General features: G+C 38.4%; 1 protein-coding gene across 1 annotated transcript in view; it reads right to left on the minus strand.

Annotated features, from left to right (window-relative positions):
* The window catches only part of ANKFN1 (ankyrin repeat and fibronectin type III domain containing 1), a 217,027-nt gene that overhangs the window by 108,128 nt on the left and 85,356 nt on the right, over positions 1-23,543 (minus strand). Inside the window, exons 3-6 of the mRNA XM_036454373.2 lie at positions 19,726-19,927; positions 17,094-17,304; positions 3,163-3,357; positions 1,351-1,464 (exon numbers count right to left, since the gene is read on the minus strand). Of these exons, the coding sequence (XP_036310266.1) occupies positions 1,351-1,464; positions 3,163-3,357; positions 17,094-17,304; positions 19,726-19,911 (706 nt within the window). The 5' untranslated portion in view covers positions 19,912-19,927. The remainder of the gene's footprint in view (positions 1-1,350; positions 1,465-3,162; positions 3,358-17,093; positions 17,305-19,725; positions 19,928-23,543) is intronic.

A 23,543-nucleotide genomic window follows, 5' to 3' on the forward strand; every position in this document is an offset into this window, starting at 1 on the left:
TTCTTTATGTATACCACATTCAAGCACCAGTGTAAGAGATACATCTGGCTCTGCTGTGAGCCTTAGGCAGGTTCCTTAACCTCATTGCCTCCATTTTCTCATCTGCAAAGTGAGAATTTAACAGTACCTATCTCATAAGGTTGTTGTGAAGATTAGAGTTAATACATATAAAGGCTTCAAACAGTGCCTCACATATAGTAGGCTCTATGTAAGCCTGACTGTTTTGATGGTAGCATCTCTGTAATATCTTTCTCCTCTGGACTCTCCTTTCCTGGTGCTGCTACAGCAGTCAGCTCAGACTGTTATGACCTCTTTCCTGAGTAGCTTCCTAATTAATTTTCTTCTAAATTCATCTCTTCCAATACTTCATATATTGTATTGCCACTTGAAATAGTTCAGTCTCTGATCTTGTCTTTATCTTATTCAGTGATCTGCAGATTTGCTTTCTAGCCTCACCCCGCCCTTACCTCCTGGACGTAGTTTCACACTTGAATTTGACATTTCACTGCACCTTGTTAGGAGCCCTCCCCTCCCCTGGAATCATGCTATTTTCTATGCCTTACTCTCCTTCACTTGTCTCGACATGTTTTTGCTTTTGTACCTGTGCTCACTGTTCTCTCCACGTGGAGTTTATCTTCTGCTTCAAATCCTAGCCATCTTTGAAAGACAGGCCCAAATGCCACCTGCACCCTGGGGCCTTCCTGAGCCTGTCATTTCCCCTTCCCTTTTCTGAGCTCCAGTGATCTTTATTTATTACCAGAGGCCCAGTGCATGAAATTCATGCACTGGCAAGGTCCCTAGCAGCTGCCAACTGCCAGCCAGATACTCTCTTCCTTCCCCTGGCTGCCTGCTGCTGGTAAGACCTCCATCCCTTCTGCCTCGCTGGTCCTGCCCCTTGTCAAACTCCCAGAAAACAGGACAATTTGCATACTACACTTTCATTACATATGACTGTTTTTTTTAGTCCCCAACCCTAGTTACCTGTAATTATAGCTATCAATTTATATGTCCTCTATTTAGTATGTTACACATTCCAGCCTCTAAGTTTCTTGGAGCCAGGTTCATTCTTTAGTATGTCGTCCTCAGACCTGTCCCCAACCCGGCAGGTCCTCTGCAAACAGGATTGGAATATTAATTGAGAATCCTGGAATGACAGCCTGGCCTTTCTGTGACTTATTCTCAGTCACCTTATTGTTCTGTATGTGGAAATATTTTCAACTCCACTTGGAGGGGATAAAATAGCCCATCAGCAGGAAAACAAACACAAAATGTACAACTGATCCTCAAACAATGGATTGTTGTTGTTTTTTTTTAAAGAAGGAGTAATGAAAAAATATCTGAGTTCAATACCTTTATATCTAGTCACTACAGCTGCATTGACACTAAGAGGCTCTTGGAAGCTGACGGTGAGTGATGTGCTGCTGGTTACCATGAGGCAGACATTGGTTGGCACCTCAGGGGCTCCTGAAACAGAAGGAAAAACACAAGGATCTTAATATAACAAATCCTTTTCAATGTTCTTGCTCTTCAAAGGATACCCAGAAACACACACTATGGAAACATTTGTTTGTAGAGCCTAATAGCTTTTGCTTTTGAACGTTTTAATTAGAAGTCTCAATGGCCTTTATTTGTTACCATCTTGGTCTTATTTGATCATTAAAATATTATCTGAAGGGGTAAATAATACCAGTTAAGCCTTCCCAAAGTATCCTGGAAACATAATAGGAGGTTAGCTGGACCAGCGGTGAGGAGGCTAGAAAGCGTTAGCAGGTACTATTATATTATATTTCATCAAGTACTTCTGTGTAAATCATCTTGGGGGAGACTTTTTGCAACCCTGTTGGGCAGAAAGGGCAAGTAACAGCATTCCCTCTTTTTGGGTGAGGAAGCTGCAGCCCAAAGAGGCCAAATGACTTGTTCAAGGACATATGGCTTTGGATGGCCAATTCTGGACTCTTCCCAACATGGGATGTTAACTCCCCTTGCTCTCTTTCTGCTATTACCCGGTTGTATTTTACTAGGAAAGAATTCATATGCAAATGTCATGTCCACTAATAGATTTATGATGGTGTTAGGTATTCCCTCTTAGTGTTTTGTGATTTAGAAAATTAAAAATTGGTATCAAGTCTAAAATCATGATTTCTTCTAATATAAATTTGTCCTGAATGAAGCACAATAGTAAGTCTATTTATTAAAACAATGGCTGGATTTTTTTTTAAAGAAGAAAAATCGGCATTGCTTAAGAGATTGTTAATAATAAGAGCAAATTTTCATTCATGTCAGTTATTTGCTCCTAGAGAAAGGATTAGGCCTTGTTTAGGGCTTAGTATTCAGTACTACTACAAAAAACAAGACTGTCACTGCCTTGGTCTTTTATCACAGCTCAGGTTACTGGAGCAGAGACAGATAATTTCCACACTAATGAACTGACCTTTTCCTTATATTTAAATTTTCAATATATTTCTATTTTTTCTTTCTGTTTGAATAAGATTTTATTTTGGAATTAAAGTTTAATATTTTATAACTTTGAGTTTGAATTACATACATATTCTTTTATATAAGAGGCTGCACAAAGCAGTACCTTCCAGTGCTAGTATTATCCAGAAACAAGACTTGTTTAAACTAACAAACAGGAATGGTAATAGAGAATGGACGTGCAGACAGAAGCATAATTCATGGGTTGATTGACTGTTCTCTGCAGCCTGTATTCACTGAAGGTCAGTTTACATAAGCGCTATATAAAAAATGCAGAAGGGAGTCGAAAACAACTTACACTTGAGCCTGAAGCAGAAACTGGACAAATAGGCAAACAAATATTTTTCCACCTCTGCATCCCAAAATATAGTCACTTAGGGCATCAGACCATCCAGGTCATTAGGCATTGGGGCGTAACGGGTGGAAAATGCTAGATGAGTGTGACATGGTGGAGGGAGGCCAGCAGCACTGAAGCCTCATGGCTGTGGCCAGAGAACCTATCAGGAGCCAGAAAATCAAGCAAGACAAAAGATCCTTTTACAACCTCCCAGAGCCCTTGCTCCAAACAGGCTGACAACGGCCATCCATGACCTTGTAATGATACAGAAAAATCAGTAAAGGAAGGCCTGGCTGTCTCAAACCAAGGTTTGGTCCAGTTAAACATAGAGGTCCTCTGCTTATACTCACTGGCGTGTTCGAAGCCTGTTTTCATGCGTCTGTAGAGCCGGTACCTCCACTCCCAAGCTTTCAGCTGTTTCTCTTTCTCTGTGTTGTCCAGATTGAATCCTTCATTCTCCACCTGAATAGACAGTTCACTCACCCTCTCCTGGGCTTCCTGTACCAGTGTGTTGAGGTGCATTGCTCGACTTTCCAGGCTGACAACTAAACAGAAAAAAATGGGTGACTTTTTCTTGCTGGAAAAATGCTGCTTCAGGAACAAAAGAGATCTGAGAGTCCATGATAGGTTTTAAAAAATGCCCAGCGGAAATGGGATCCATCCATATTTGTTACTAACGTTTTGTTATGATAAGGTCTAATTAGTGACATTTACAACTAGATTAAACGGTAAATCCATCCATTTAAGATATTCCCATTGCCCTCTGGCCCTCTTGTGACATGCACCCCATACAGCTGCTTAGCAGTTAATTAGAATTCCACTGTCAAGTGCCCATAAGGACTGCTTTTCATCCAGATTGCATGCATTTCCATGCTCTTCGGAGGACACTTATGAGTTAAAGCTCTGTAGGGCCAGGAAGGCCCTAGGAAAAGTAATTGATGAGTCAAGCTACATTCTGCCAGAGTTGTTTGTTCTTTATATTTTTAGAACTTGATTCAGATTTTTTGCTCTTATCACTTTCTGCCCAGCTTATAGACATTTTTGTATGCATATCCTAGTGGCATAATCCTGTTAGTATTATTTATTTATTGCTAACAAAGTGTTCTGCTGCTGACACAATAGATGTAGTGAATTCTGATAGCTGACTTGAGTGTGATCAGACATCGATCTCTGATTGTAGGTATGGTCTCTAGAGGTGCCCATGCCTAAGAGAGAAAGCTGTTTTAGCTCTTTTTGCTGAGAGAACTTACACAGCTTGATAGTTCTGTTTTACTCAATGCATGATAGTCTTTATTTGATTCATATCATGTTGTTGACCCAATCTGCTCTTATGTGAGTGAATGTTCATGTCTGTGATGCTTCACATTCTATGTCAAGCTAAGAGGCTGCTTCTTGTGGTGGCTCTCCTGCATGTGAGGGTCTGCCTAGTTGGTCATTTCTGATCTGGGCATGTGGTAGGGGACCAGATCATGAGACAGACCAGAACAAGTTTGGCAGTTCTGTTACCTATCCATTGAACACTACCTGTGACCAAAACAGGATTTTCCCCCCAGGTGGATGGGGAAGAAATCGAACTATTTCATTCTTCTAATGAAGGGGGAAAATATGATGAAGATAACTGAAGTGAAAATTTGTTAGGTGTATTTTGAAATGGAAATTAGGTGGTTATATATTCATACTCTCTGTGTTCATAGGCATGTTTGCATTAATTATAGGAAATGAATACTAATTTATTATTGCCCCTGCTCACTATCAGTCTAAATTTATTTACTGATGAGGTCAATGAAAAATGAGTTGAGTCCTTTTTTCCTTTTTCTTCTTTCTTTTTAACATTGCTATTTAGAACACTTGAGACTGTGTTTTGCTGCAGATTTGTCATGGTTAATGAATGTTGCTGTAGCAGTCAATCATGTACTCTAAATACTGTCACGCTTTTTTTTTTTTTTAAAGCCTCAGTCATGAGCCATGACAGAAAAATAAACAAATAAATATAAAGCTAAAAAACTCTTTCACTGAGCAGCTACCCTATGCAGAATCCCCGGGGAAGGCTAAAGGAGGCCAGAATAAATGATAATATAAGTGCTGTGGACCTAGGGAAGCAATGATGGGGTATGAACAGGAGGTTCTGGAGAAAAAAATACACATATACACACATGGGCACATACTCCAGTGGAAAAATTGGCAATATTAGTGGTCTCAAGGTGCAATTTCCTGAAGCAGTGAGATTGACAAGTCAGTACTAAATGCTGTTAATTTAACTAACTTCAGATTAATGGTAGAGTCTGCTATGACTGAAGCCCTCAAACACAGTCTCATTATAGCCTTGCTGGGAAGGTCCTAAATATAGGCATTGACAGTTTAAAACAAATTCGTATACATTTGTGTATTTTTAGACATAGGTTAGGCGTCAGAGTTTGTGTCACAGTTTTCAGGTTGATTAATTGACCCAGTAACTGCACCCTTTACCCAATCCCCCCTCCTTCTTCCACTCTAAATTATAGAGAAAATGGGGGAATTGTCCTTGCTAAGTCATTCAGTGAGCTTTTTATTGTAAGCCTGATGTTTGAATTGCATGCATGCGTCAACACTTGTGTGATAGACACATGATTTATAAAAATAAATTTTTCTAATACTATAAAATCCCCCCTATTAATTTTTATATTCACAACAGTTATTACGGGTGTGAATTCCAGGTGGCATTTCAGATGGACAGCTTCTCTTGAGCTGTGTTTGGCTCCCCTGATATTTTTCCTGCTTTCCCTAGTACAACACGCTTTGTTTTCAGACTTTCCCTCTCCTCCCAGGTTGTAGACATGATGTTATTTGACTTATAGGGGTAAAGAGATTCTATATCTTCAAGATAAACACTTTGCCTTTTCATAGACTAACAAGGGAGATCCATAGAATTTGATGACTAGGTAAGTTTTCCAAACTCATCTACAGTAAATCCCCGTGTTTTTTATTTTTTTTATTTTTTTTAAACTGGGGTACCTAAACCACAGCCTGATGCCCCAGAATGAATAGGATCATTCCTGCATCTTTCTGGATCATCAAATTTCCTATATAGGTTTTGGTGAAAGCACATTATTTAGAAATTAAAATGAACACTTCTTTTTTTTTCTTTTTTTTTTAAGGGAAACTTTATAGAAGGTCCCCTGCCTCCCCATCCCAGGCTAAATCTCCATGTACCCCTGGGAATATGTGCACTTCTGTTGTTAGAGGTAATCCCACGCATGAGTGGGAGAGGCACTGACTGAGCCAGAGGTTTCACCAAACAAACCCTCTTTTCCCCCCCCTATGGACTTTTCAATGACTTAATAGAACACTTTCTTTTGAAATGTTTTCTTTATTGACTACCAAATCAGCTGACTCATAAATTAATCATTTTCTCCCTATTATTAATGACCTATATAATTGCCAGTAGAAGCATCTGTTCAGTAGGAGATAACCAACCTAACAAAATGGGTTAATACATTCTAAGCAAAAGTAAGTAAAAATGATATTTATCTCAAACTGTGTAGTTTTATCTTAAGTACTCGTGTGGTAGGTTAGGCATTTGATCCTGCTGGGTATCGCATTCCTGTTTCTGCCTCCCCAGGATGAGGACCTTTGCAACTTCTTTATTTTAAGGTGAAGAAACTTAGACTCAGGGAGGTGGAATGATTATCCAAGATTTTCTTAAAAACTCAGTGAACTTACTCTAAACCAAGTGGAATGCAAATTAATCTATTATTTATGTATTGCCATTTTCTAACAGCTACCTGTTTGTCATGATATTGGTGAATTCATTTTGGTTGGTTGACATAGAAAATGGAAAGGCTGTGTCTATTTTATGATTGATTTTCCTGCCCATCCACTTCTCTTAGTTTTGGATCCATTCTCCTTTCGCTTCCACCCTCAGAATATTTCCCTCTTGAGTTCAGAGCTCCTGAATCTGTTTGCAAGCTTGGACTTTTTCTCTCTTACTGCTGTAGATCCCTTTTCTAGCCAAACAGCTATCCCTCTGCACTGCCATAGCCAGTACAATAGAGGGTCTGTGAGTGTGCGGGGGAGCAGGCCGGCTGGGGCAGGACCACTTGGAGGCTCTTGAAATAGGCTCCTTGCTATTGTGGTGTTTAATTATCAACAGCATTTCTACCACCCAGTGTTTCTGAGTGGGTATTTGTTATAAGACCTGCCCAGCTAATTAACTACCGGGTAAGAGTAGGGGGATGGGCAGGCACTTGGTGTTCAAAGAATACAATTACGATTACTGTTTAAACTCTGAGATAAATAGTGATCAGACACCATCAGAATCTAAACTATAGATCACTAACTACTTCCTTGCCTCACTAGTTCTTAATTTCTCCCTTGCCCTGCAATTAGTAAATTTGGGCCTGATTGATAATTGTTAAAAGCTTGAAAATATAATGAGGGGAAAATGTAAAGTAATTTCAATTTTTTTTTAGGTATGAAAGTGATTATATTTTTAATTAATTTTTTTTCAGTTACAGTTTATATTCAATATTATTCTGTATTAGTTCCAGGTTAGATAATCATGTACCTTACACAAAGTGGTTCCCCAATATTTCTAGAACCCACCTACAACCATATATAGTTATTACAATACTAGAGGCCTAGTGCACGAAATTCGTGTACTCGTGGGGAATTGGGGGGGAGGGCGACGTGTCCCACAGTCACACTTGCGCCCTCTCACAGTCTGGAAGCCCTCAGGGGATGTCTGACTGATGGTTTAGGCCTGCTCCCCATGACTATTTTGTGACTACCAATTTGTAGTACTTAATTCCTTCATCTCTTTCACCCATCTTCCCTAACCCCCTCCCATCTGGCAACCATCAGTATGTCCTCTGTATTTGAGTCTGTTTCTGTTTTATTTTTTTCTTTAGATTTCACTTATATATGGAATTTGTCTTTCTCTATCTGCCTTTAGCATTATAACCCTCTAGGTCCATCCATGTTGTCATAAATGGTAAGATTTCATTCTTTCTCTCTCTTTTTTTTTCCCCCCAAAATAATATTTCATTGCATATATGTACCACTTCTTCTATATCCAGTCTTCTATCATTTACTGTAATGTTATTTACAATAACCAAGATATAGAAACAACCTAATTTATCACTAATTTAATTTAATTGAGACTTTTAGGGAACAACTCATTTGGCTTGCTTGGGGGAAAAAAAGAATACATTTGCCCATTACTAATGATATGCCATGTTTCAATTTAGCACTAACTTTTCTATTGTTATTAGCAATTTTCTTGTTTTTATTGTTCTAAGACAGGCATTTCATCTAGTGCTCAAAGGATCCTTACAACTACCGTATTTTCCGGCGTATAAGACGACACTGTGTTCTAGTAAAAAGCCTGCTCAGATTGGCCAGAGTCAGAGAGGAGGTCTATTAAAAAAAGAACTGGTGTTGCCTCGGAAGTGGGGGGTAGTCTTATACAGCGAATATAGGCCTAAACCTATGTTTTAACTGTAAAATTAGGGATGTCGTCTTACACACCAGAAAATACGGTAGCTTGGGTTGCCTTTTCCTATGTCCCTTGGCCCTATATGATTTCCTTCGTGAGGAGAAATCATCAAGATAGCCTAGTCCTTTTCACTTTCAACATTAACTTAAAGAGTTTTGTTTAGTTTAAAAAAGTTTCCTTATCCTGAGCTAGTTAAAAGGCTATAAGGTCCCCTTATGAATATATGACCCTAATCAGTTATGCTGGAGCCCATGTCTCGTCACTAAAAGTAGCATAATAATGGCTCCCCTCTCATAAATTGTGATAAGTTAGTGATGATTTATAGAAAAGACTCAATTAGAAGAGGCTTGTATTTTATTATTATACCCATTGGCATATGTTATACTTTTTTAGAGGCACACAAAAATAAATACTTGATTTTATAAAATAGCTTTATGTTTTTACATTAAAAAGAAACCTCAATTTATCCAGATAAAATTTTTCTGTTCAGTTACTATTCAGAAATATGTTATAATAGTAAGTGGTATCAATTTCAACACTATCTGTTGTTTCAAAGGATAAAACAAGGTTACTTAGGTATATACCTTGCATTATAAGCCAATATCCTTTGGGCGAATAAGAATAGACAGTTAATAAAATTTATATTTGCTGATTGTAAGTGACAACCTTCTAACAACCTCACAGCTGACTTATTTTTAGATAGGAACATCAAAGAAAGAATATAGAAGTAGTTCAATAATTGAACATCTTTAAGTTCAAATATTCTCACACCAGAAGCACTCATATCATAAGTTTTATTTACCCATCTTGCTAAGGTTCAGGACTCAAAATTCATTTTGGCTTTACTTATGTTCAGGTTTCCCCAAGGACTTTGCTAGTGGTTCCAAAAATGTTTTGGAGGTTAAAATTTTCATTTTAATTACCATAGAATTTTCTTTTCTTAGAACTCATTATATCCTGGACATGAGGTCTGGAGTTTCTCTCTGCTACTTTCCAGCACAATGTGTACTCACAAAGTCCATGTTCTATAGTTTAGGTTGCAATTGTAGTTCTTTAAGAAGCCAGGGCCAATGACACAGAGAGGGACTCCTGCCAACTATCCCAAGGGGCAAATGGACATGTTTTCTTAAACACACAAAACTCTTGTAGAACTTATTTAGGAAATACAAAGAATATTACCCAATAATGTTCATAGGGAGCTTAAGTATGAAAGACGATAATTTATCTTCTAATTTTTTTAGTGCTACCCTATAGAAATATAGTGTGAGCCATATCCTTTTAAATTTCCTAATAGTGACATTAAAAAACAAAAAGAAATAGATGAAATTAATCTTAATATATTTTAGTTAACTCAGTAGAGTGAAAGTATCATTTTAACATGTAATCAATATAAAATTATTGAGATACATTCAGTGTAAAATTTTCATTTAGAACACATTTGGCCTGGATACATTTCAAGTACTCAGTAGTTATAGTGGCATTTAGCTCTTGTACTGGTAGTGTAGATTTGGAACATAAAATTCTATAAACTTTAAAAAGTGCTTTTTTATTGAGCAATGTTTTCATTGCTATACAACAAATGGATAAAATATTTAAATACTAGATACTCTTCCGTGGTTTTTTTGTTGTTGTTGTTTTTTAGAGTTATACTGGCTACCAATGTTTTTGACCATTTATAATGTGCCAGGGAAATGTTTTAAAGCTATTATTACATTTAATCTTCAACAATCCTAGATAGGTAGTGGGGTATCCAGTTTCCAAGAGGACCTACAAAATCGTCTCCTGGTGTTCACATGCTCCTACACTGTACCAGGGTTGGTCTGTGTGGTCAACAAGATTAAGGAGAAATGAAAATTGATCATTTTGAGGTTAAGTTATAAAAGTCACTGTTGCTTCCATTTAGTTTCTCTCTCTCCAATCATTTGCTCTGTGGGAAGTCAGCTGCCATGTCAGAGAGCAGCTTTATGGAAAGGGAGAGGCCCATGCAGAAAGGAACACAAGTCTCTTGTCAATAGTCACTATGAATAAGCTTGGAAATGGGCCTTCTAGATCAGTGGTCGCCAACTGGTGGTCTAAAAGGTTGGCGACCGCTGCTCTAGATCAAGCCTCAAGAGGCTAGGAATGATTATGTTGCCGCAATTTAAGGGTAGGAACCTAGACTGTAAGTGTGTGCATATACACACCCATATGGTCAAAGATAGTTTTAGTTTGTGATGAGAATATATTCTGTATTTAAAAATGAAAACCAAAAGCATGAAAAGACAATTTAAGAACAGGTAACTATAGCTCAGCCTATGGCCACCTGATATCTAAATAATTATTTGGAAACATAAAGATCAATTCATTTCATATTCAGTGAAATCATTGCCTTAAAGATAAATAATATATTCACACCCTTAACTAGAATTAGCCTTGGGATTAATTCAGTTAAACACATTTATTGAGTGCCTACTGTTTTGCTAGGGATATTGTGATGAATGAGATATTTTCTGCTCATGTGGAGTTTACATTTTAATGAAGGAGAGAGAAAATAACAAAAACACAGAGAGAGATAGCATATAGTAATAAGTGCTACACAAAAAATTAAAACAATGTGATTAAATAAAAATGAAAAAAGTGACTTTGGACTTAGTGGTCAGGGAAAGCTTCTCTTGAAGATGTTATGTTTAAACTGGGATGTTAAGGAGTTGAGCATGTGCTGATAAGATTTAAAGCCTTCCAAACATAGGAAATATCAAATCTGAAGACCCTCTGGTATGATATGGCACATTGAAGGGATAGAATGGAGTCTGGTGGGTCTGGTGCATCATGGGAGAGGGGTGAGCAGTATGAAATGAGGTTCAAGGAATAGGTTTGTATGTCAGGGTGAGGATTTATCCACCTATTTTATTATCTTACTATTTTTGCCTGGGCAACCAGTTCTGAAGATGTATTTTAATCATTTTTAAATAACTGACGAAGATTTCTGTGATACCTATCATTTGCACCTGGGTTTCTCTTTATTAAATCATACTAGAGGCTGAGTGCACAAAATTTGTGCAGTTGAGGGGTTGTCCCTCAGTCTGGCCTGTGACCTCTCATAGTCTGGGGGATGTCCGACTGATGTCTTAGACCCACTCCCCACCAAAGCTGGAAGTTGGATATCCTTAGAACTGCCACAAAGGCGGGAGAGGCTCCCGCCAATATTGCTGTGCTTGCCACCTATGAGACCAGCTTCTGGTTGAGCAGCTCCCCTTGTGGGAGTGCACTGAGCTAGATTGGGCTGAAACCAGCTCTCCAACATCCCCCAAGGAGTCCCGGATTGCAAGAGAGTGCAGGCCAGAACCCTACCAGTGCACTATCAGGGCCGGGAAGGGACCACAGGAGGGCTCCAGGGCATGTCTGGCCCATCTTGCTCAGTCCCAATTGGCTGGACCCCAGTAGCAAGCTAAACTACCAGTCAGAATGTCTGCCCCTGGTGATCAGTGCACGACATAGTGAGTGATTGAGCAGTCGAGCAGTCTTAGCATATAATTAGCATATTATATTTTGATTGGTTGAACAGACGACTGGACAACCAGACACTTAGTGAATTAGGCTTTTATTATATAGGAGGATATTTAACCATGGAGTCCATACCAATAGATTATACTATGTTCTACTTGATCCTATCAAATTTACTGTCCACATATTTTAGTGAAGTAGATAAAAATATCTTAGGACTCATTCTAGAGATGTGCCTAAGGCTAGTTCTTTACATATTCTTAATGGTTGCAAATCTTTGTCCTTGGAGGGCAGATTTGATTTCAGGAAAACTCTAAATCAAGTCTGGTGGAACATGGAGGGTGATGACGTTGGGCAGTGCTGTTTTGGAATAAAAATCAGGTGTGACTCTAAGCAACGAGTCAGATTTTCTCATAAACTGGCTCTGAGGACAAATCCAAATGTGTTCCGAGCAATGGCAGCACTGTTGGAGCAAGTGTGGGGTCTCCCATGAGGACCATGTTGAAGGATAACATTCGTTTGGGTTGTAGACTTTCTGGTGTGTTTGTTTACATAAAGCTGGCTTCATTAGTTTATAGTCACACCTCTTAGACGTGCCCTGAACCAGTCCCAGCACGAACCCCCAACTACTGCAGAAGTGAGGGGTGCATCCTGACAAGTCTGCCAAAATTGTAACACCGGTGTCTGTGTCCTACTCAAATGACAGTTACTATGCAGTTGCATTTTATGAAGTTACCAAACATAACTCATTCTGGGAGACATTTCCTAGTCCCATTTTCAGTATCCAAGAGAAAGCAAGAGAGAGGAGTTCACAAAGCAATGCAGAGAGAGGGGAGAGGGTTTGAAGAGAAGGGAGAATGCTACCCCTAGGAAGGGCAGAAAGACTAAGAGTGAGGAGCATTCCACCATTCTTACCTTCATATGTTTAAACTGTGTAAAAAGAAAATCAGGCTACATCTACAACCAAATTCTGCAACAGGTACCCCAAATATAAATTATTGGAAAACTTAAAGGTTTTTTTCATACATTTATGAATATCACAGTGTATTTGTGTGTATGTGCTAAAATTCGATACCTGTACTTCCCAGCAACAAATGACAGGGCTTAAAATTATAACTGACAATTTCTGAATACCTACTATGTGCCATGTACTGGGATTAAAAGGCGAGACAAAATCCATGTGAGTGGGATTTGCACATGGTAGATATGTCAAAAGATAACACCTGGCTTCGTTATTAGTTATTTACAGAGCCTAAATGATGTCAAATAAATAGCAGCCTCAGAAAGGCTAGGACTTCATTGATGATTAAGCAAATTCCTCTGGAGACTGTTGGACTATGTTTTGAGGGTATGAATTAGTGAGGATAAGAGAGGGTTTATGACTAGGGACTTTCCCAAGCAGAGACAAGTCTTTCTGATATACTGCTGTTCAGTTGAACATGATAGTCATGGATACTGGGACGACACTGAATGGATGAACTATCAAAGGCACAGCCTCCAGGTATCCTGAAGTATCTCTGCACATTAGCTTTCCTAACTCCAGTCTTTTCAGATTCTGTTTCCTGAACTTGGCACACTTGGGATGCTATTATAATAGTGACTGAAGTTTTCTTCCAGAAGGAATAAGTATTACTTTGTGCTGCTTGCCTAAAGATGAGAGGAACAGAAAAGAGTCATCGAGTAAAGATAGTAGAATCATCTAATGAGCAGGTGGGAGTTCTAAATACATTTAACCTTGGCAGTGTACAAGTTTAGGTGGCCACTTCTGGGACTTTCCCTGAGAATAAGAAAACGTACGTGGTTGAGTTTCAAGCCATGTTTATAAAGAACACCTCTCTCTAGTTCTATGATTGAGGCACTAAAGACTAGAAGACAGGGCCACATCAGTGGTTAGGAGTTAAGTTTCTAAACTCCTCTATGTCCTTGTGATTCCTGTTATGAAATGGGGAGAATTACAGAGGACTTTCTTCTGAGTCGTGCTGGATTCTTGATTGGCATAGTAGAAAGAATACTGGGCTAGTTTTCAGAAGGGAACACATGGGGAGAAGACAGAAAAGTGACCCTATTAGAAACCCTGCACCCTGCTTTGAAATACTTGACAAGCATTGGAAGAGGAACAGATGGAGAATCAGGGAAGGAAGGAGTTGAGCATCTATGGTGTGATAAGAGTGTTAAGCTTTTGCACAAATACCAAAGAATTGAATACTTACAGACCTGGCTTCAAATCATGCCTTTACCACTTATTAGTTTTGTAGCATTGGGTGAATTATCTGACTTATCTTATTCCAGTTTTTCTTATTGAGATGGGAATTAGTTTCCTCATTTTAGCCAGCAAAAACATTTTTGAAATATGTAAAACACTCTAGGAATTTAGACTTCATTTTTATTTTTCTTCTCTTATACTCTGTCTCTGGAGTTACTGGGGAACAATTTGTAGCAGGTATTTGCTTATTTGGTTCTGGATGGCAAAGTGGTTTTTCTTGTGGGCTGTCTCATACTCATGCACAATAGCACTTTCTTTTGTATTTGGTATATGAAATAAATTAGAAGTTTCTGAAAACAAACTGTGTTCTTTTATCCTGCCTCTCTCCTACAGGAATGGCACCTTAGTGCATAGAACAGGATTTTAGCACACTCAGAGAGACACAGGATCCAGTGGCTACAGCTTTCTGTTATTGGTTGTTTGGAAAGGCAGTAAATTTTCATAAACAGACCTCAGGCTTTGGTGTCCCACAGACTTGGGGTTGAGTTTTTGGTATCTTTGGATCAGTCATTTAGCCTTTCAACATAAAAATTTCCTCTTTGAAATGGAGTTAATAATAACACCATCCTGAAGGGCTAGAGTGAAAAGTGAAGATATTATATATGTGGAGACTTCATAGATAGATAGTCAAGATTTCTTTGCCGTTTTTACACCTGAGGGAGTCTCTACCACTATGTCTTAGACTTGTTGGGTGGCCAGATGACTTAGGTGTCATATTTCCCAGAGGTTAAAACCTGGGTTGATCTCTCACTGTCCTTTCCAACTTTGTGGTTATCTTTCTCAAGGGAGTGAGTAAAACCAGGGAACTTTGAACACTTTTTCTTTTGGTTTAACAAGATATCTAGTATTTGGATTCTTTTATAGAGATTTAATTATGCACAAAGAGGTTGAGGAGAGTTGGGAGTCTTACTAGTTTAATGAAAATGGAGAATTCTTTGTAGCGTCTTAGGTAAGTAGGACTAATGTTTCATCCAGCCCAGTGCAAGCAACATCTGAATGAATGGTCTCCTTGTTCCTACAGAATGGGGCTCAGTCTGTATTCTCTATGTTCAGACCCTCTGATTCTTCTTCCACTGCTTTCTCACTGGATCTTTGGGTCAGACGTTATTGCAACATAAACTGGAAGGTAGCAAATAAGCCCTTTTGATTTCTTTGATCCTTATTTGCCCATACCTGCAAATTCTCCAGTCCACTAAAAGGAAGCAGCACTTTGATGATGTGCTCTTACTGAAGATGAAGAGCCCCAAACCCTCACACTCTTTGACATGGATGTGGTGAGCTTAGCATTTTTAAAATAGTTTTCTGATATATGGATCTGTCTCTGGACCTAGTCTTTGGGTGGCAGGAGTGTATGAAATTTAGAGCCAGAGACACGACCTCTAATTACATATTTGCTTGCTTCTCTTTCAGCCTCTGGGTCTCACCACTTGGAAGTAAGTGAATCAGTATTAGTGAAACTAACAGTTTGATGAGTTTACTTTTTTCTTTTAGGAAACATAAAAACCGTGGCTCAGAGCCATTGTGGTCACTGGGTCAGAGGTTTGCACCAAGGGGAATGTGAGTGCCTACCCCAGAAAGTTGCTGTGAGGATTAAAGGAGTGAATACACACAAAGTGCTCAGAATAGTGCCTGGCAAGGGGTAGGGTTGTGTGATTTTATCCCATCCACTCCTGGGCAGGGTCTGCCATTGGCCCCAGAGCAGCTCCCTTTGGCCAGTATTCTCAGCTCGACTCCAGAAAGAAGGCACTCATAACACATTATATGATTCCATTGATATAAAATGCCCAGAATAGGCAAATGTATGGAAACAGAAAGTAGATTGGTTGCCCAGGGCTGGAAGCAATGACAGGTTAAGGTGATAATTAATGATTGTTTTGTTTTTTTGAGGGGTCGTTGATGCTGATGACAATGGTCTAAAATTGTGGTAAGTTTCACAATTCTATGCATATACTGAAAACCAGGGAATTGTATGGCATGTGAATTATATCTGAATAAAGCCGTTAAGAAATACATCCAGAATTCCACCCCTGCTTACCATCAGTGCCATTAGCATGCTAGTCCAAACAACTGGCACCTGTCTTTTGGTTCACTAAAAATAGACTGCTAACTGCTCTTTATAATTACCTCACCACTGTCTATTCTCCACAGAGCACTATAGGATCTTTGAAAATGTAAAGCAGACTGTATCATTTACCTGCTTCAACTGCCCCATTTGTCTCCTCATCACACAATCAAAATGAAGTATCTCACCATGGCCTGAATGATCTGGTGACTTCTCCCTCAGCGACCCCCACTCTCCTGTGTTCATTTTGCTTTAGCCATATCAGCTTCATGTTCTTCAAATATGGCAATCTCATCCCTGCCTGCCTCTGCATCTTATATTTGGCATCTTATATTTGACAAACTAGAATTTGACCCCATACCTCATTTTTATGTTGTCCAGGACTAGACTCAAATGTTATTCCATATAAGAGGCTTTTCTTGACCAACCCTACTTAAAATAGTTCCCATTCCATCCACTTTTAGCCACTCATTCATTTTTTCTTCATAGTATTTATCACTGTTGGAGTTTATATTTTAATTTAGCTTTTTAATTGCTTATTAGAAGTCCCCTGTACTAATTATTAAGTTCTATGAGAAGAGAGATTTTTGTCTTGCTCACCACTGCAATCTTAGTACCTAGAACAGTGCCATCCTCAGTGTTTGAATAAATTAGTGCAACCAGCATACTGATTATGAACATAAAGACAGTATCACACATATACTTTCTCTTTTTCTATGTATATTTCCTGTTCTATAGCCTCACTTGGAGTATTTCACATTTAGTTATATTCTTAGGATGGTGTTCCCTTGAGGTTCTTTTTCAATACCATTCAGTGTGTTCTATTTAGAATGTAACTTGATGCCTAGACTGATCAATAGTTGCATGAAAGTCCATAAAAACATGCGAAGTATTTCAGAAGTTATGCTTAGTCACTCATTCATACTCCAAAGGTCAGCAATGGCTATTTCAGTGGGGTCTAGCCTTAAAAGAACATGTTTTAATTTTCAGGTTTACTTACAGTGCGGACTTTCTCTGGCTCCTGTCCTCAGGAGAATCCTAGCAATGGGCACATTGTTGGTCATGATGGCAATATCCAGAGGCGTCAACCCCTCACTGTTGGGAGTATTGAGATCTAGTTCTTCAGCTGTGTACTGATATAGAAGGATCTGCACAGCATCCATGTCCTGCTGTTCGACTGCTTCAAACATGGCTTCATTGCCCTGGAAGTTCTGGAGAAGAACAAAAGCAGGTTAGTACAATTTCATAGACTAGTGTATCTTAGTAGCTTAACTGTCTTGCATTTTTGGGGCTGCTTCAGTGACTACATTCCCACTTGTAAGTTATATAATTTTAATTTATCCCAAGGTCTCCACTGTGTTGGATCTTCCTTCCATCATTTCTAAGGGACATTGAACAGACATGTACATTTAGATGCACTGATGCAAATACAGTAGAGCATGGATAGTCTACAGATAAGAGCAAACATCAACTTTCTCAACCCAGTCTTCAGTGGAACACTTGCTTGATAGACCCTTAAAAAGTGCTCTATGAAAAAAGGGGCATGTGTCAAATAAATTTGGATTGAGCCAAGTTACCCCATTATTTTACTCTAAGACCTCTCAGGGCCTTTATTTTGACTCTCCAGTATGTGGGAAATATGACCTGTTTCAAGTATTTGTTCATAAAATGTATTTTTAGTTGCATTTGTTTGAACTGCACCTGGAATAATGTTACACATAATCCAGTTTGGGAAATGCTGGCAGAGAGAGCATAGCAATGGTAATTTAAATTGTGACTAGCTTGGATTGAGAATGCACTTTCTCTGTCTCAATCTCAGCCCCTCTCTTTCCACCCCATATCTTTACTATTGCTCAGACCATCATCATCCATTGCTTGGACTATGGTAATGACCTGCCTGTTGCAGTCTTAGTCTCCTTCAGCCCATCACTGATACAAGAGTAGTTAATCTTTCTAAAATTTACATGACATGTTGATTCCCTATTTATAATATAATCTCTTAATAGCTCTACACTGCCTGCAGACTGGTTCCCCAACTCATAACTACTTTGTACTACCCCCTCCTTTTTCTCAACCCAGGGAGGGTTTCCAGGGCTAGGTGGCAAGTTGCTTTGGGACCATAGAGAACCAAAGGTTTAATACAATACCCATAAAGACAACATAGTTCTTTCAGACACATATTTCTGTAGCTCATGGGAGAAGAGTGACCCATTCACATTTACAAATATCTGGTAACTTTTCCAAGAGTAGCTCGGTCTTTAAAATACTGAAATATTGTTGTCTTGACCTAACATAGGAGTCATGTAATTAAACTGTGTAAGGTCTTCAGTGACCAAGTATTTAGATTGGCAGGTTTTGTTTTTAGTCTCATCAAAAAATGATTCTCCCTATCGAAAGCTGCAGGTCTGCTTAGCTGAGTACATAACACATGACGGAAGAAAATACAAAGCGATTATGCAAATGCTCATTTTGACAGTGGGCACCCAGGGAATAGAGTTATTTTGGCATGCAGTTCTCAGGACTATCTCCTGAATAGAAAGTTTTGTCAACAATCTGCCAAACTGAAGAGCCTCTGAGACTTAGGACATAACTCAGTCACAACCAAGCCCTCCCAGAAGATGAGTTTGAAATGGGAAAACAAATGAGTGCAAAGTTAAAATGCTGCCCTGTCCACAGTTGTGCATTTGTGATTCTTAGTATGTCTCATTTCTCATGTGCCATATTTGCTCTCACTCTTAAGTCATTTCCTCCCCCATGCTTTTGCTGGCAAACTCTAGTATGCTTCTATCTGGGAAGGCTAGGGCTCATTTCTGTTTTAAACTCAAACAAATGGTACCATTACCCCCTGCAGAAATACCCTTGCTGAGCATGTTAATGTTATGCCCTCAACTTTTACTGAGGGCCAATATAAGAAACTACTACATGAGAATGTTTGTAACATCACCAATACTATTTTTTTATTCTCCATTACATAATTCACCATGACAGCTTATAAAGGCCAGAGGATTTAGCAACAGAAATATATTAAAGTCTCCTTATAGACTGGTTATAGTATCCCATTAGCTGATAGCTGAAAGTAAATCATTGTTTCACTTTCTGCTACGACTGTATAGGTATTCAGAAATAAATGTAATGACAAAATTTAAGTACTATATTTGCCTAGGTTTTTAGTATAATCTATTTCTCTTTCCATCCCCACCAGTTTCTTTTCTATTTTATCCTTCCATTCTTTACTTCCTCTCTTCATTTTCTCACTGTTTCCCTCTATCTCTTTCTGTCTTATTTCCCATTATATAATGCATAGGCATTTTTTTGCTTGAATTCTGTCTCAAATGCCATTAAAAAGCATATGGAGTATACATTATAAATAAATAAAATATTGTTTATTGATCAATATTTAAATGAGCAATAAAGCTATTTAATCTCATATTCCCTATTTGCTGCTTTTGGTATATTAGAGAATGGAAATCTCACAATCACTCATACTTCAGCTAACAACATAGATATGTGCAGCTCCTGTCTTACCTGGCACCCAGCATCTCTAACATTACAAACATGAAGTTCTGAGGTAAATGTGGATCCAAACACAACTGCATAAATCAAACCGAGGCAAGAATATAGAGTTTTCTTACCACCGAGGTCTTTCTGAGACTCAGCCGGTCAGTCCTTGCTCTAAAGTAGGCCTCATCAAATGAAGAGTGGCTTCCCTTCAGTTTCTCAGAGAGGTTCCTGTACAAGCGTTTGGCAGCATTGGGAGATGACGGGGCGCTATGTTTTTTTGACTGAGAAAGATGTAAACTCTGCATTTGTTGGGTCATTTTCACACGACAGTTCCTAAGAGGAGGAAAAGATAATGTATCATTTAACACAACATAATTATAAATTGACACAGAATTTTTATCTTCTCTAGTAACCATCTAGAATCCTAATAAAACCTTATAGCTGGAAGAGACCTTCAAAGTCACCAAACCAGCCTTCATGTTATAGATGAGAAAGCTGAAACTCAGAGAAAGGAAGAAGCTTGCTTATGGCCACATAGTTAATTATTGGCAGAAAGGAAACAATCTCTATTTACTATGTGAACATCTACATGCAAACATATATATGACATGAGCCTCTGCTTCACATCTTTTTGTCTCTCTCATTTGGAGGAAGCATCTCAATTCTATAACCCAGTGAGTCTGTTCAGTTCTTCTTGGGTATATAATTGGTTTCGTTCTGCTTACCTCCTAGATCAGTGGTTCTCAACTTTTTCTAGTGCCGCAGCCCTTTAATACAGTTCCTCAGGTTGTGGTGACCCCAACCATAAAATTATTTTTGTTGCTACTTCATAACTAATTTTGCTACTGTTAATGAATCTAATGTAAATATCTGTGTTTTTCGATGGTCTTAGGCAAACCTGCCAGCGGTTTTCAATCTGTGGGTCGCAACTGTAGAAGAAATGCTGCTGTAGAGCCTAAGGAGAGGGAGAGGGAGAAAGTTCAATGTGAGAGAGACACGTTGATTGGCTGCCTTCTGCATGCTCCCCACCTGGGCTGGGAGTGAAATTGCAACCCAGGTACATGCCCTTGACTGGGAATAGAATCGCTGCTGTAGAGCCCAAGACCATCGGAAAACAGGTATTTACATTATGATTCATTAACAATAGCAAAATTACAGTTATGAAGTAGCAACAAAAATAATCTCATGGTTGGGGCTCACCACGACATGAGGAACTGTAATAAAGGCATTAGAAAGGTTGAGAACCACTGTTTTACAATAGATGCTGCTCTCTGTTGGCTGTATAAGAAAACGTGGTATTCTTGCATAATCCCCTTCTCTCGAGGTTTGAATTATGCCTGTTTTTTTGAGATCTGGTGAACCAACTCAGTGCCCAGAGGTTTAGGGGATTTATCCCATAGGCTAGTCCCTGTTCACCCCAGATACTACTCACTACCAGCATTTTCTAAGTAGTACTTGACTGCTGTTCCACAAACATCTACACAGGTCCCAGTGTAGTACTTGAAGTCAGTTTCCAGGTGAGCCAAGCCATTTCAAAAGCCACCCACCATTATGTTGGATACTGCTATTGAAATATCTGTGCTACCGAGGCTGCTGGCATGCATACACATATTGGATGAATACATAAATGAAATTACCAGTCAAGGAAGTAATATGTAAAATGTCCCCACCCCTGATGCAGCCTTTGGTGCATTGGGCCCGGGTCTATCTAAGAGTATGCTGCTGTATTCCCACCACCTCCCCTCAAATCTCCAGTCCTTGAATTTTTATAGCCTTATGGATCCCACAATTTGTAACTTGTAGAACCTCTTTTATTGAACTGTTCACAGGACTGACTTTAATGATTTCCCAGTTCCTACAGGTTGAAATCTAAATTCTTTAACCTCATAGATACTGCTTCTCTCTCAAGCATCATCTACTATACCTCTACATTTTATATTTCAGTCTTTCTGACTCCTTGGGGTTTCCTAAGTAGATTAAACTTTTTCCTGCTTCTGGATCTTTGTATGCACCACTTTGTACAAATTGGAATTCCATCTGTGTCTTTATAACCTAAGAAACAATAGCTGATGCGTAAAGTCTGTGCTCAAATAGTCTTTCACATCCCCAGGCAAAACTATGTAATTCTTTACTCTTTCAGTTAGTATATGCTTGTTATAACAACTATTTTCTTGTATCACAACTGTATTTTTTTTAGCTTTCTGTCTCCTGACTAGTCTATATGCATCTCAAAATAAGCACTGCCAAATATCCATAGCACCTAAAATGTATCTTCCTCAGAGTAAAAGGAACATAATACATATTAGGATATGAATTATTACTCTTCTACCTACTATGTGAACTTGGGCAAGTTACTTAACATGTCTGAATCTCATTTTTATCATTTATAAAATAGGGATAAATAATAACATCCACATATTTTAGTTGTGAGGATTTGATGAGATAATGCATGTAAAGAGTTTAAAGTATAAGGTAGTTCATGGCAGCTGTTATTTTTGTTATAGAAGATTAATAGATACCTTATAGAATAAATGAAGGAACATATGAGACTGTTGTATATAATGTATCAAGCAAATAACCAAAAAGCTAATTTCCTCCTCGTGCCTCTGAATTGGGTTCCATGTCTACTAGCAGCAACTAATCTTGATTAACTTACACTTTCACAAATGGAGGTCCATCTTTGCAACATTGTTACCGTATTTTCCGGCGTATAAGATGACTTTTGAAACGAAAAAAAGTCAACCGAAAATCGGGGACAAAAGACCAAAAATTACCTGCAGATCTTGACGGCAAAGTAAGTCTTTTCTTTGAAGTGGAGGGTAGTCATATACAGCAAATATAGGCCTAAACCTATGTTTTAACTATAAAATTAGGGGGTCGTCTTATACGTAGGAAAATTGTCTTGCTTACATTTCCTCCAACACAAAAAGACTTTCTAGTGCCTTCTAAGTTCTAAGGTGGTCAGACCTATTCAGAATTAGTCATGCCCAGTCTTACCTAATAGTCTCATTTAAATTTGGGAGGATGATATAAAGCACTGTCTGTAGTGTGTATGTATGTATGAATGTTTTCATAAATCTGTAATCTTTTAATTTATACAAAAGCAAAAATGAAAAGATTAAGTTATTTGACATGTTTTTCTATTTACAAGTCCTTTACTTTTGATTTAATAGCAACTATAGTGATTCCTCTATATCTATTTAGTTCTACAAAAATTCCAGATTGATATGCAACCTGGCTCACAAGGGGACTGACTTAAACTCTTTCTGCCCTTTGTGTGTAGCCTTTCTCTTCAAAATTAATGCCCAGTTAGTGCCATCTGTCTTGTCTACATCGTTATTCCCCAAATAACTCTACTTTTTTTTTTTTGTATCTGACACAGTGCCCAGGAGTCCAGTAAATAAGTTATTTTCGATTGATCAGATTCCAGCTACTTGCTCTACAACTGATGACACCTACCTATTGGCCCCTTTTGTCTTTGCTCATGTCCCATCTGTTCTTTTTAGTTAAAATAGATTTACTTTCTGTCTCTGACTTCCTTACCATACTCCCCAGCTGTCCCTTCCTTCCAGTCTATCCTTCAGCATATTTTTATTCTTCTAGATGTTATCTGTTATGTATTTTTCTTCCTCTATATTTAAAATTTTGTATGGTTAGAAATACCAAGAAAGACAACTTCCTATGATCTGTTCTCATAAACAGGCATGCCCCTTTTAACTAACTGTGCTCTTAAATTTTTACCCTTATGGAAAGAAACAAGCATTTGAGAAGCATTATAGCTTTGGTTCTGATTATTTGGCAGACCCAAGCGTGAATCCTGATATTGTTATCTATAATCTATGTTACTTTGGACAGTCACATAAAAATGTAAATTATTTGAGTTTGTGTAATCACAGTAGCCACTCAAACAACAGCAATTATTAAAGTTACCTCAAATCGTCCCAAAAAC

This window comes from Pipistrellus kuhlii, unplaced genomic scaffold (assembly GCF_014108245.1).
Source record: "Pipistrellus kuhlii isolate mPipKuh1 unplaced genomic scaffold, mPipKuh1.p scaffold_m20_p_28, whole genome shotgun sequence".
Lineage (NCBI taxonomy): Eukaryota > Metazoa > Chordata > Mammalia > Chiroptera > Vespertilionidae > Pipistrellus > Pipistrellus kuhlii.